Below are 14420 nucleotides of genomic sequence, written 5' to 3' on the forward strand. Positions count from 1 at the left end.
CCGTTAGCATGGGACCATCACTTATCCCTGTTCTTTGTTCCTCAGGTGTTTCCAGGTGTGTTGTTGTAGGGAGAAAAGGAGTACTTGTGGCACCTTAGAGACTAACCAATTTATTTGAGCATGAGCTTTCGTGAGCTACAGCTCACTTCATCGGATGCATACTGTGGAAACTGCAGCAGACTTTATATACACACAGAGAATATGAAACAATACCTCCTCCCACCCCACTGTCCTGCTGGTAATAGCTTATCTAAAGTGATCATCAAGTTGGGCCATTTCCAGCACAAATTCAGGTTTTCTCACCCTCCACCCCCCCACACAAATTCACTCTCCTGCTGGTGATAGCCCATCCAAAGTGACCACTCTCCCTACAATGTGCATGATAATCAAGTTGGGCTATTTCGTGCACAAATCCAGGTTTTCTCACATCCCCCCCACCCCCATACACACACAAACTCACTCTCCTGCTGGTAATAGCTCATCCAAACTGACCACTCTCCAAGTTTAAATCCAAGTTAAACCAGAACATCTGGGGGGGGGGGTAGGAAAAAACAAGAGGAAACAGGCTACCTTGCATAATGACTTAGCCATTATACTTATATAAAGTCTGCTGCAGTTTCCACGGTATGCATCCGATGAAGTGAGCTGTAGCTCACGAAAGCTCATGCTCAAATAAATTGGTTAGTCTCTAAGGTGCCACAAGTACTCCTTTTCTTTTTGCGAATACAGACTAACACGGCTGTTACTCTGAAACATGTTGTAGGGAGAGTGAGGTCCCCCATGCTGTCCTTTTCCACCTTTTATATCTTCTCCCCACATGCCTGAAAGGTCTTTTGCTGCGACCTGGGTCAAACAGTTCCCATTGTGCAGTGCGATCTCTGAGAGGTTTCTATTGTACACAGTTCCTGGGTAATCCTGGTGCTTGTGTGCATTTCCTCCATGAGCCATTCGTATTGTTTGACCTTTTTACTGTTGTACCTGAAAGGATCCTTGGGGGTGTTCTTCAACCTCACCACGTTTCAGTAAGACGTACATAGCTAAACTTCAAAGACGACAGTAGCACCTACAATCCAGTGAGATATTAATGTCTAGCAGATCAAGACTTTTACAATGATACCTCACAAGGCATCCTTTGTACAAAACATGTCCTAATGACATGAGTGGTGAATATTGGAATGCCAGGGTGTCACAAGGTGGATCTTAAGTTTGTTTCCCCAACTACTGCCAAGTTTGAGGCTAAAGGTTGATAACTTGTGCTGTATCCAAAGAAGTTGAAACAGGCTCATTGTTACCTGTCTGTCCTGATGTGCTTGTTTGCATGTCAGCAACCAGAATTCATTCACAAGACTATTTCACAGCTGTACTAGAGTCTGAGCTCTGGAGAGGTTGGAGGTTTGACTTGCATCTGCATGGAGTTCTTGTTCTGTAGGATTGATAAGTCAGAAACGTAAAAGGCGTTTACCATTTCTGCTCTTACTACCTTCATTGTTTGTTCTTTGGCAAATGCAATAATCTATAAACGGTGTGGCCGTAAGCCGTTCTCAGTATTGACCAGGGCCAACTCTACATTATAGCCAGGACAGATGGTTGACAGGGCGAGAAGTATTTTAGTGACTGCTTGATTGTTCAAGTGAGTAATTTTGAGGAGTGGACACTTTTTTTCCCTTTTACTTAGGAAGAAAAAGCCCAGGGGCAGGGCCCTGTCCATAATTGGTCATAGTAAAACTCCAGACACTGAAACACCTTTGGGGTAGACAGACTATAAAACCTAGTAATTATAGCAAATCCAGGATTTATGGCTCTTCTCACACACCTGTTCTAGTAAAGCTATAGGCAGCATTTCCATTGTCCCTTGAGGCAAATAAAGACCAGCTGAGCTTGTTTTTGTGCTGCCTTCATAGTCCACAGAGCTACAGAAGATGCAGCTCTCATATATCCACCCACCCAGATGTTGTATCGGACATTAAATTGACCTTCCCAGCTTTAAAGTTTGTGGCCTGGGCAGAAAGCAAGATTGTCTCCTACGGGAGAAACATTGATCTGAACAGAAGGTTAGTCTCGCTGCTGGCTGAAAATTTTCCAGTGGAACAGTTCTGTTGGGAAAATGTTGATTCACTGAAATCAAAATGTTTCACAGGAGCGTGTGGATTTCAATGAAATTTTGCTTTGGAAAAACAATTGAAATTAAGATTTCATTTTTACATTTGAAAATAACACTTCATTTCAAATTGTTATTTATTATATAATTATAACAGGAAAAAGGTCAAGATCTGAATGAAGTGTTTCAATTTCTTCACAATGGAACATATGGATTGACCCAAAATGAATGTTCTTTAAAAAAAAAAAAAAAAAGTGTGTGGGAAATTTTGGAATTTTTTGGTTTTGTTGTGATTTGGAACAAAACCAGATTCTGAAATCATGGAAATTTCCTGTGAAATGGAGATTCCAGTTCCTGCACAGCTAGAGTTAAGTAGGCTATTGCTCTTTGAGCCATTTCACTCTGCATCGCCGCAACAGCCTGCAATATAAACACTGCAGAATACTTTATTAGTACCCAGTTGTGCCAAGTGCTACAGAACCTCAGTTGCCAGTGAAGTCTCCAGCAGGATCAGACCCTCATGTCTCAAGCACTAACCATTTCTGTACACTCTATCAGTCATTCTGATGCTCACAGTATCCTCCTTCACCCTGGCCTGTCAAATCTGTACTACAGGGCCTGATTCTGATTTCACTTATGGTGATGTAACTTGAAGTCAAGGGGTGCTGCTAAGTTACACCAGCCTAAGTGAGGTCAGAATCAGGCCCCCACTGATATAATCTAGATGCATGGTAATAATGCATATGGATTGCACTACAATATGTCCTGTGTAACCTACATAGATTGTAACATATAGTTATCTGCCATTTGCATAAACAGACAGTAAATCAGCTGTGCAGAATGCTGCGGTGTAATTTAGTTTTTTACAGTATTGTACTATTGCACCTCCCTTGGTGGGCCATTATCACCCTGAAGGACTCTGCCTATTAAAGCCTCCTGGCCTCGGCAGAGAGATTGGAATGTTTTGCCAGCTGAGTGAGCTCACTGACTGGCCAACACCGATAAATAATAATTATCTGACTTTCCCTATGATTGACGGCTTTGTACAAAATTCATGGATAACCTCAGCTGGTGTTTGTGAAATGTCGGGATCCTCTGCTGAAGGCACGAGAGAAGCACTGAGTACCGCAGGGTCACTACTGAAGTATCAATGCTCAGGCTATGGCTACGGCTACACTACAGAGCCTGTGTCGGCACAGCCCCCTAAGTAAGCGCAGTGTGTGCTGACAGAAGGAGTTTTCCTGCTGGTATAGGAATAGCACCTCCCCAACAACACTAGCTAGGTCAGCAGAAGCACTGTTCTGTTGGCATATTTATGTCTACACCGGGGGCTTTGTCAGCAGCGACATCAGCCAGGGGTGTGGTGTTTTCACATCCCTGACCAACAGAGCTACATTGGTATAAGTTTGAAGTGAAGACCAGACTGCACTATGCTGTGCTGTTGCCTAGACTAAGACCTGGTATAGACTTAAAAATTGGATCAACCTAGCTACATCACTCAGGGCTGTGATAAATTGCATGCTCTGGGCCTGGTCTGTGCTAAAAAAGTTACGTTGACTCAGCTACATTGCTTGGGTGTGAAAAATCCACATCCCTGAACAATGTAGTTAAGCCAATTCTTCCATCAACCTAACCTACCACCTCTGGGGGAGGTGGGTTAACTGCATAGATGGAAACCCCCCTTCCGTCGCTGTAGGAAGTGTCTGCACTACGGCACTCCAGCAGCACGGTTACAATGTACACATACCTAAGTACAGAATATGTCTTAGTAGATGAAAATCCTGTGGCATAGCTTGTAAACTCTGAGGAAGCAACTGTCTTTTTATTTCCTGTGTGTGTACAGCACCGAGCAAAGGGGGGCTCTGGTCCCCAGTCAGAGCCGATAGACCCTGGGTCGTCAGTGGGCGGGGTCAAACCGGGGACCTCTGGAGCATAGTGCATGAGCCTCTATAGCATGAGCTAAAAGCCAACTGGCTGTTAAGCAGACTCATTCTCTCTCTAAGTAGTCTCGGTGCCTGTCAGGGTTCCCTCCCCACTCTGAATTCTAGGGTAGAGATGTGGGGACCTGCATGAAAGACCCCCTAAGCTTGTTTATAGCAGCTTAGGTTAAAACTTCCCCAAGGCAAAAATTCTTTGCCCTTGGAGGGTATGCTGCCACCACCAAGTGATTTAACAAAGAATCAGGGAAAGGACCACTTGGAGTTCCTATTCCCCCAAAATATCCCCCCAAGCCCTTACACCCACTTTCCTGGGGAGGCTTGAGAATAATATCCTAACCAATTCATTACAAAGTGATCACAGATCCAAACCCTTAGGTCTTAGGACAATAGAGAAATCAGTCAGTCAGGTTCTTTAAAAGAAGGATTTTATTTAAAAAAAAAAAGAGATAAAAATCACCTCTGTAAAATCAGGATGGAAAATAACTTTACAAGGTAACAAAAGATTCAAAAACACAACAGAATTTCCTCTAGGCTTAGTTTCAAAGTTACAAAAAACAGGAATAAACCTCCCTCCAGCAAAGGAAAAATTCACAAGCAAAACAAAAGATAATCTAACATGACTTGCCTGGCTTTTACTTACAATTTTTTTAATATGAGAGACTTTTAGGATGGTTTATAGCAGAAGGAGTTTTCTGACCTGATTCTTCTCTGCTTCCCAAGAGAAATCACCAAAACAAAACCTCCCACCCAGATTTGAAAGTATCTTCTTTCCCCATTGGTCCTCTTGGTCAGGTGCCAACCAGGTTATTTGAGCTTCTTAACCCCTTACAGGTAAGGAGGAATTCTAGGCTATCCTTAGCTGTATGGTTATGACCGTGCCACTAGATGGGACACAACACCACACCCAGGAGGTGTGTGGGTTACATCCCACTGATCGGCGCTGAGGACATGCAGCCACTGACGTGACTGGACCACTAGCCTGGAAAGGGAGAGGTTCCTTCTCTCACATTAACAGTCTGCACTCTAGTCAGTCAATATGTTCCTGTGTCTGTGTATGTCTGGAGTGTGACTGCAGGGAACATTTGTGTTTTGGGTCTTTAAGATCTGCTCTGTTCCCTCTAGTTGTGTTTCCACAACACAATCAGTGTCTTTACTGTGCAATAGGTCTTGGAATCCTGAAATGGTAGGTTAATCTCTGTGAAAACTCTGCAGATCCAGTTTAAGCTACAGAGACAGTCTCTTGATAGAGTTAGTATACAAGCTATGTGTTTTTTTTTTTTTGTTTTGTTTTTTTTTTGTTAAATGCCACTTCTTGGATTGTTCACTTCCTGATCCTCTGTCATGTTGGCAAAATAATTTTGAGGATTAAATCCAGGATTAGCCAAGTAATCATCTACCGAGATATCAGCATAAGAACTGTGGGAATTTGGATTGGGGAGCTCGTGTCTGTGTGAATCAGAGGTGAGACTGAAGTAGGGTAGAGATTTTTATCTCCCTCTATACACAAAATAGTTGAAAGAGATGTGTAGATAAGTCTGCTAATTATTTTGATGGTCTTTCCTGCTAAAAATGCCCTTATCATAACCTAGATGCAGAGGGAGTGGGGGGTCTCCAAGCATGAACTGTTCCCTAATAGACTTACTACTATTTTAAATATTAGAAATTACTCTCCCTGTAAGACTTCAGAACCCTACCCCCCTCACAAGTTACTTGACGTCTTCATTAACCTCTTTAGAAAATATTCCTATTATTAGGTCTCTCTGTACCAGCTGTGGTTCTGCACCCCACTTGGAGTGAAATCCAAAATCAGGAAACAAGCAAGTCACGATGGGAAGCAATAAAAAGGAAGCTGTTCTTTCTAACTGTGACAACATGAATAAGTAATGGGAAACAACAGGACTAAGTGACAGCTAAATGGCAGAAACCAAGTCATGGAGTCAATATGGCCCCGTTGTCCTCCAAACAACATAGATGTATGGTGTCTGGATGCAACACATGCATGTTTCATGTGTATTATGTAAATAGGAGGTCCCAGTTAATTTCTAACTTCTGAACATAATAAACAACATCCTTGTATCTGGGCTTGTTCCTTCCTTTCTGAGCTAGAAGGGATCACGTTGCCAGCTCATCTAAATGAGGCCTAAAGATACTGTCAGGTGCCTACCTCCACCTGGTGAAGTTCTATAACTAGCAAATCACAGACTAAGTGTTTATGCCATGTTTTGTGTGTTGCATAATCAGGGCTATTGACACGATCCATCTGATGCTCACTAATGGCAGCAGAAGAGGACAGGCTGTGCCATGTGGGAGGAGGAAGTGATCCATCTAAATACACTGATGGTGTTTATTATAGATGATCCCAGCCCTTTAAAATACCTCCTGGGCTGCAGCATGAGTTCCACTGCATAACACTGAGTTCTTGACTTAAAGAGGAAAATAAGACTCCCTTACTGCAGGATGGGAAGAGTCTTAAAGGGGCAGGACTGTAGTTAGACTTCTAGTCATGTCTCTTCTTCCTCTTTCTGTTCTGGGTATATTTCCTTTATGCTCATTTGTGCTGCTGAACATACCAGGTATAGCACTTCCTACCCCACTGTGTCCAATGAAAAGTTAATGGATGGTCTCTAATACAGAAGGTACAGCAGAAAACCAGCAGCAAAACGGCTAATGTGAAATAAACTTGGGCCAAATGACAAAAAGCCCTGAGAGAAAGGGGCAGTAGATACTGCCCCACCCTGGTGTCTTGGGGAGTATGTGTGGGAGATATAGGGTCACCTGTGAAGAGAGGTTCTGTGTCTCCTGGCTTCCTGATGCTCCCCTTGGTTCCCCTGTCAACCTGGCTTTCTCTGCAGTGGTTGCTGGCGCCAAGCCCCATTGAAGCAGAGCTTCCTTCTACATGCAGATCAGCTTAGCTCCTTGGTAATGAAGAGAAATCAACACTTTCACTTATAAAACTCCTAGGGAACATGAATGTATAATATGAAATTACTTGAGTGAATATAAGACAGGGATCCAAGTAACCAGATCCTGTGATGCAGTCAACAGCACGGGGCAGAGATCCCTCTCTTTCTGATTAAATTCTGTGCTGTTCTCTACAAACTGTACCGTGGGAACTGATTTCCACTGGGTTGGGAGCAGAGGGAGAGATTTATATGGAAGTTTTAATTCCAGTCTTAGACAAGAAAAAGTCTTGTGTGTTTATTGCTTGTTTTGTATATTTATTAAAACTATTACCAAAAAAATAGGATCAGCTGGAAAAATGTTGACAAACTTACACACACTGACAGGAAAACCCCCCGACCCTGAGGCCCAGCTTTATAAAGGAATTTAGGGGTTGCTACACTCAGTGTTGTAATGCCTAAGTCTCATTTCCCAAAGGGATTTAAGTACTTAGGAGCCACAACTGCATTAACAATGGATGGGATTTAGACTTTTAAGTGCCTAAATTACTTTTGAAAATGAGTGCAGGCTCCTAAATCAGTCAGGCACTGCAACACTGAGCCCAGTGCTTTTAAAAATCTGGGTCTGAGCTGACATGAGTTCAGGGCAGTTGTAGGTGCATGGTATCTCTCAGGATTTGGCCCATAACGAGGATAATACACTATCAGCCATCTTTTCTGTGTTCACAGGGTCTTATTTTATACTCTACAAAGAAGTTCTTTGAAGAAAGCCATCACTCTTAGAGTTCTACAAAAGCAGAAATGTTTCTGCAGTGATCACATCTTTGCATGTACAAACTAAAGTGATCTCTGAAGTCTCTTGCACGAGCTCCTTACATTCTGAGATCTAATAATGAGTTACCAGCCTGAGCAATCCTCAGTGATTCTTCGCAAGGTTTAGCTTGGATTCTTCATTTGATGGGAGTTCATGTGCACACAACTCTGGCTATGAAGAGGACTCTGTAAGATTCTTTAATGTCTCCTTTTAAGGTCAGTACAGCTGCCACCATCAAAGGGTGATCTGGCTACAAACAAAGAATATGTAAGTATAAGCAGTCCTCTTCATCTGGCAGCTAGAGCCAAAAGTCTGATCAGATTTTGTAAATTATGCATTTTAATATCTTGAAGTTATCAGATGTGCCAGTTATGGTTATAGAGAATCTCTCTTAATAACTGCGCTAATCTAATGAAAGCTGGGAACAACAGGGTACTCCTTCCCTAGTGGGGAGCATGGCATCATCAGGTTACAGCCATGACAACGAGCAGGGTGTGGGTGTGGCATACTGTGCTGTACTGTGGGTTTGGGAAAGAAATGGAGATCCTTTATCCATGAGTTGTGTAAGAGCCAGCTCTGGTCACCAGGAAACCCTGAGTCAATATCAGGGCCTCATACCATGAACTCTAGTTCCTTTTGTACAGAATGACAGCAGCCTTCTAATTTTGGAAGATGCTAGTCATCCTGCCACCCCGACAGGGATCCCTGCAGAGAGAGGAAACTGAGAGAACGAATAAGAAACACGTGAGGATGAGGCATGGAGGAAAATCTCAGCTTGTAGGGACAGTGTCTTGAACATATACCAAGGCCCTGTAGAAGGAACCAAAGCAAACCCTGGTACCTATGGTGGGTCACAAAACAAACTCAAATAAGTAGTGAACTCCACAAGAATTAACGGGTTTTGTTTGCAGTAAGGGAGATTTAGATTGAATATTACCAAAAAAATTGCTAACTCTAAGGATAATTAAGCACTAGTACAAGTTTCTAGGGAGGCTGTGGAGTCCCCGTCATTGAAGGATTTTAAGAATAGGTTGGACAAACACCTGTCAGTGATGGCCTAGGTATACTTGGTCCTGCCTCAGCATGGGGGGAATGGGTGAGATGGCCTCTTGAGATCCCTTCCAGCCCTGCATTTCTATGATTCCATGAAAGAGACAGGAATCCAGGGCTACCACAGCCTGGGTACTGCAGCAACATGCGTTTAAATTTGTCTGTGATTTCATATGATTGGGGCAGCAGAAAATCTTTTCTTTGTTGAAATCTAGCATGAGTGACTTTAATTTAATTTAATACTAATAAACTTTTGCTGAAAGGTGTTATGTAAGTGCAAAGATCTTAATGCCTCATATAAGGTATGCGTGATTATGCCCCTCATTCTCATCTCATAGATGGATCAATTGAGGCACAGAATTTATGTAGCAAGCTCCCAAGGTGACACAGCCAGTCCCTGGCTTCTATTCTCTAACACTAGACCCTGTATCCTGTTTTCATGCAAATCAGACACTAAGTGAAGCAGGTCTATTGTTATAACTTCTATCTAAAGTGAGCTGCACTGATGATGACTCGAAGACTTGCTTCTGAGCTGATCCTGAAAGCTAGTGAGACTGTGCTCTGTTCCCTCTAGTATACAATAATTTCCATAAACAATATGCTTTGGAAATGTTAACGTACATCAAAGTCAGCAGGTGGCATCCAAGAAACACTGATGCATTTGATTTGACCACGATCAACTGTTCCTTTAACAGGCTCGATGGTAAATCCCTTCTGTTGCAGGAGTGGTAGGTTATCCAAACTGAACTCTACGTTCTGCAGCAACGACAAGCAGTTAGTGAAGTAGAACACACGCTGTTAGTTACAGCCAGCTCAGCTTCTGGGTACAAAAGACCTTAGCTTACAGGCTACCTCACCCTAACCTGTAGAACTCTGCCTCCCACCTGCCAAACCTCTTGTACCTTTGCTCCTGAGACATGAAAACAAGCAGTGAATTTAATGTGCTTGGTTGTAATGAAGCACACTCTGGCTAAAAGGAGAGTGTGTAGAGATTTTTCATGAAATTAAACTAACTTGTTGTCTTGAAGTCTCATTTGCGGGGACCACAGTCTGTTTCATTGTCAACAAACCAACCCTGAAAGCTGCAGCTAAGTGTAAGTTCAGAAGGTTGTTTTTATAAACAGTTGCCCATAACACTTTGTTGTTAATGTGAAAGCTGCTAATTTGGTCCATAGTCACACTTTTATTATGGATTTAAGAATTAGGGGAGAAATGTATTCAACTAATTGTATTATCTTCTTCTAATACCCTCCTGCTGATTCCTCGTCTCCCCTTGAAAAATAAACGTCCGTCCTTTCAAACAATACTAGTGCTTTTATAATATGGTGTCAGGCTTAATGGAGATCCAGAAAGTCATTTAACGTGGGATCTCTGCTGGCTCCGGATTCTCGAGAGCAGTTGGTAGCCATTTGCAAGTGCTGACTCAATTTCTGAGCTGAGTGCATTTTTCATTTTGTTTACCTTCTTCGATGCAAACTGAGCTGTCCGTATAGCCCCGATTTTCAGCTCCCTCACTGCCGGAGTCCCAGAGCTCTCTGCTTGGATGTACTCCAGGCTCAGGAGGAGAGGCTTTGCTGGTTCTTCCAGCTCTAAACAGACATGGATCAAGTTAACTTTGGAACAGCCAATGAATGTTGGTCCCAAGTCAGGCATAAATGACTTATTGATCAGTTGGTCGAAGATGGTGTAAATTATGCCAGAAAGCACCAGCAGAGAGAGTGGTAGTAGGAAAGTCCACCAACAAGAGTGTCTGAACAGTTCCTACCACACTTTGACTTACATACCAACGGGTTGGAAGGAAGAGTGAATTTAAAGAAGGGTAAGGTCTTGTTAAATTGTGTCGTCTTACACATTCCTTGCTTTTTCTGTTTCATCCTTCTATTCAGGCCCCTTAGCTTGTAAGTTACACTCACTTATATTCCTTTGCATCTTTAAATGGGTGTAGTTTACATATCTCCTTTGAATTTAAACCCATATCTTACATTCAACCTCCCATTTAGTTTCTGTATTAGCAACTCCTTAGGTCTTAGTCTCTGATCAGAGCAATGCTGAGTGTGCATATATGTGAGAATTTTATAAGCATTTTAAATTAAACCTTCACTTGCCATTTACAGAAATGCAGCTAAAATACATTTCTGTGCTGTACTGTTAGTTTATCCTTTTTCACATACTAAACTGAAAAACTGTCTAATCCACATGAGGTAAAGCCCGCCATTCATGTGGATGAGAAATTCTACTGTATTAGATTTAGAGAAAATTCTTCTCCCGATAACAAGTTTTTCTGCCATTTTTATATTGAGTCAAACCCCATCCATAATATTCTGCCCTTTGGCATTTGACTCTGGTACCCACATGCTGGAGGTGCGATCTCCTGTGAACTTTTTTTTAACACAAATGGAGACAGATAAATCTATGTTGATAGCACTCTCCCACATTAGAATAAAAATAGAAAAGGCAGGTTGTTACCTCCTTTTGCTGCTTCTTCAGACATGGGTGATGTTATAGCCAAAGACTCCACGGGCACATCCAAGGGATCCCCTCCTTCCACAAACATCATATGGTTTCTTGCAGCACCCTTCAGCCAGATCACACGAGCTATTTCCTATGTAGGACAAGAATTCTGCAGATGCAGGTTACAGCCCAGGTCTTGATGTAATAGTAATATCAACACAACTGTAATAGCTGTCTAGAAACGATTGTATAATCTGTCTCAGTTGTTTGCAGGCACACTGGCAACTGAGCTTAGTCTCTCCTTTATGTATGCAATTATATTCCATGATGCAAGAGATCTTTGTCATCTTCATTCTGCAATCAGCTGCTGACTTGGTAGGGGACATGTATTTTACTCAGCCTTTTATTCTGTGGCAGAGTGTCTCCGTGATAACAGGGCAAAGCATTCATCGTAGACCTCCCAGACAGGCAAAACTTATCTGGTATAAAATATGACCTGTCCGAGATTTGTGAACCTGGGCCAGGTTTCAGGCACTCATCACTGATTTCATGGTTTTGGGTGTGGAAACCATGCATAATTCAACTCAACCACAATTAGATTTCTGGCTTTATCCCTACCCGAAACTCTGGGAATGCAAACTCACCTGAAATGTTTGCAGTAACCTTTTTACTTGCAGTATTGGTAGCAGCCACTAGGTGGCACTCCTTGCTAACTGTTGGCTAGTCTCCTAGGAGGTTGGAATATCACCCTTGATGTTGCCCATCTGGCTTTTGTCTAAGCCCAGTACCTGCTCCACAGAGGGACCACTCCCTCCCCATGCAGAGGAACAGCAGAGCAGCTTCACAGTAGAAAGAGCAGCCTCTGTTTAGGAAGGGCTTTTGGGGCATGGGCTCTGCAGGAAAAGATCCACTATCCCAGTCCCTTCAACAGTTTCTCTGCACTGGGAACCTATGTGAAGTTGTGCTCAGCAATTGACAAGGGTATATGCTGGCTCCCCACAATTTGCCCAGCTGCGAAGTGGGGTTATGTATGGAGAAGAGGGATCTTATTCCAAGTCATTGTGAATTAATAACAAAATACAATTATTTCCACTCCTGGTAGAATCCCAATGCCCATGCTGATAAATTCAGTTTGAGCCATATGGCAGCCTTCGATTTAACAGTCCAGATGCCCTGAGGTTGCCTTACCTTGCCAAAGAGCACAACCTTGAGACAGTCAGAATAATACAAACTTTCATGGTCTGGACTGAAGGTAACAGTGAAATCCTGACTCTTCCTAGGCTCAATTCTGCCCTCTACTGGAAATATGTTGAACACACTTAACCCACTGTAGTTCTGTGTACCTGGAAGAGCAAAAAACAGAAATATAAGGATGACAGAAAGAGAGCTCTGTTCTACCTCTCTTTTTATATTTCTGTCTCACTTCCTTTTTTGTCCCAATGGTAAATGAGTAAAATTTCTGGTGCATGTTTATGCAGCAAAGTTGGAAATCTGGGTGTTAAAAAGCCTAGTTGGAACCACCCATGAAGTTTTTCAAAATACCCATTTCCCTGGAGGAACTGGAGAAGTGCCATTAAACCATTCTTACTTTCTTGTATTAATTACACATAAATTGATCTTGCTATTTGATGGGTAATATGCTGAGTGGGTTTAACCAGATCTCAACAATAGAGTCTTCTTACTTGGGAACGTTCTCTTAGGCTATGTAAACTTGTACCAACCAGGAATTAATAATTAACGCATTTGCTATTAGTGAAGCAAATACTGTCCTTAGTTACAGTGTTGTGACCCCCACCACTGCAAGGCTTCAGTGGACCTGAATGGACCAAACACGAGGCAGAATTTGGCTCCTATATCGTACTTGATTAATGAGATGAAAAACTATTTACCAACAAAATCTGTCCGTCCTGGGGGAGACGTGATGAAGAAGGGAAGTCTCTGCTGCTCTTTGTCCCTTGTTTGTGAGAGTGATTCTAGTTTAATGGAGTATCTCAGGGGCAGAGTAGAAGTGTTCTGTATCTGGAGGGAGTCATTGACACAACAGCATTTTAACTGGGGAAATGATTTAAAACCCTGTAGGATGTGTATTGTGCAAATGGGCTGAAATTGTTCATTGCATGCCGAGGTGCCATACATGGTGCATATGGGTTACTATTATCCACAGTGCATTCTTCTTGCCAGACAACACAGAGCTTTTTCTACTCTTGGAACCCACCTGCAGGAAATACATGCTAGTTGCTTCCCATCAAAGCTTTGTGATGCCTGCACAGTGAAAGATTTAATAGACTAACAGTTTGCTTCTAGCACTTGGCCTGTTCACTAGATTTGGGATTAGCAGTGTGGAAATCTACAGCAGATGAACGAATCAATTAAACTGTTCTCTAGCCTATCCTGGTAATCCCTAGCTGGGCACATCCCCATCCCACGGAGACAGGAGGCAGGCACAATCAGGGTGGCTACAAAGGGGAACATCTGGGAGGGAAGGGCAAGTAACTCTGCTGCTGATGCTTGAGGGGCCATTTCTGGCCTCCCTCACCCTTGTGTGTACTGGACAGAACCAGGGAGAAGAGCATTCAAGAGGTGGTTTTAAATGTGCAGTAAGACGCTCACCCCTCCCCAGTGCCTCTGTAGGCAGAATTCCCCCAAGCAGTGCAAAGTCAGCTCAGCACCCCTGCCAGGTAGAAGTACTGTTAGCCTTTAAGACTCTCAGCTTCTAATGAACTCCCTGAACTAACAGTTTGTCCCAGGTGTTCATCACAGGCTTAAAAGCTAAATGTTTAATGAAGCAACTTACTGCTCAGCATAACATCCTGTCAGGAAACTCTCTTACATGCTTCTGACCAACTAGGAATGGTACTGACCCACCACTAATCAGGTCTTTCAACTCGACACAAGGGAGTTTCCATAAGGTCAGGATTTACCTTGAATGTGGAAGTGACCTTCTCTTTTGCTATGACATATCCCATATCGAGCACTTCTCCTTCCACAGAACAAGCAATTGATGGAGCCACCCCATGGCCAGTAATACTGAGGGTCAGGGTGGCTTTTATGCTCCGGATATCCAGAGTTTCAAAGAACTGCAAAGAAGGATGTTCATACTGGTCAACTGTAACAGACACTTGCTTTAGAATTTCAGGGTACAATACAGAGCCAGGGCTAAATGCCAG

General features: G+C 42.8%; 1 protein-coding gene across 10 annotated transcripts in view; it reads right to left on the reverse strand.

Annotated features, from left to right (window-relative positions):
* Nucleotides 1-14420, reverse strand: part of CFAP74 (cilia and flagella associated protein 74) — a 117695-nt gene that overhangs the window by 6244 nt on the left and 97031 nt on the right. For 5 of the 10 annotated variants that reach the window (XM_073316515.1, XM_073316517.1, XM_073316513.1 and 2 more), the window contains 7 exons: nucleotides 14175-14330; nucleotides 13143-13272; nucleotides 12442-12596; nucleotides 11269-11404; nucleotides 10264-10391; nucleotides 9424-9558; nucleotides 4499-8002 (listed from right to left, as the gene is read on the reverse strand). In XM_073316515.1, the coding sequence (XP_073172616.1) occupies nucleotides 7904-8002; nucleotides 9424-9558; nucleotides 10264-10391; nucleotides 11269-11404; nucleotides 12442-12596; nucleotides 13143-13272; nucleotides 14175-14330 (939 nt within the window). In that variant the 3' untranslated portion in view covers nucleotides 4499-7903. Of the gene's footprint in view, nucleotides 1-1292; nucleotides 1424-4498; nucleotides 8003-9423; nucleotides 9559-10263; nucleotides 10392-11268; nucleotides 11423-12441; nucleotides 12597-13142; nucleotides 13273-14174; nucleotides 14331-14420 lie in introns of those variants that run through there. The other 5 variants (XR_012155532.2, XR_012155530.2, XR_012155531.1 and 2 more) reach the window with 5 other exon arrangements.

Source organism: Lepidochelys kempii, chromosome 18 (assembly GCF_965140285.1).
Source record: "Lepidochelys kempii isolate rLepKem1 chromosome 18, rLepKem1.hap1, whole genome shotgun sequence".
In the NCBI taxonomy this organism is placed as follows: domain Eukaryota; kingdom Metazoa; phylum Chordata; order Testudines; family Cheloniidae; genus Lepidochelys; species Lepidochelys kempii.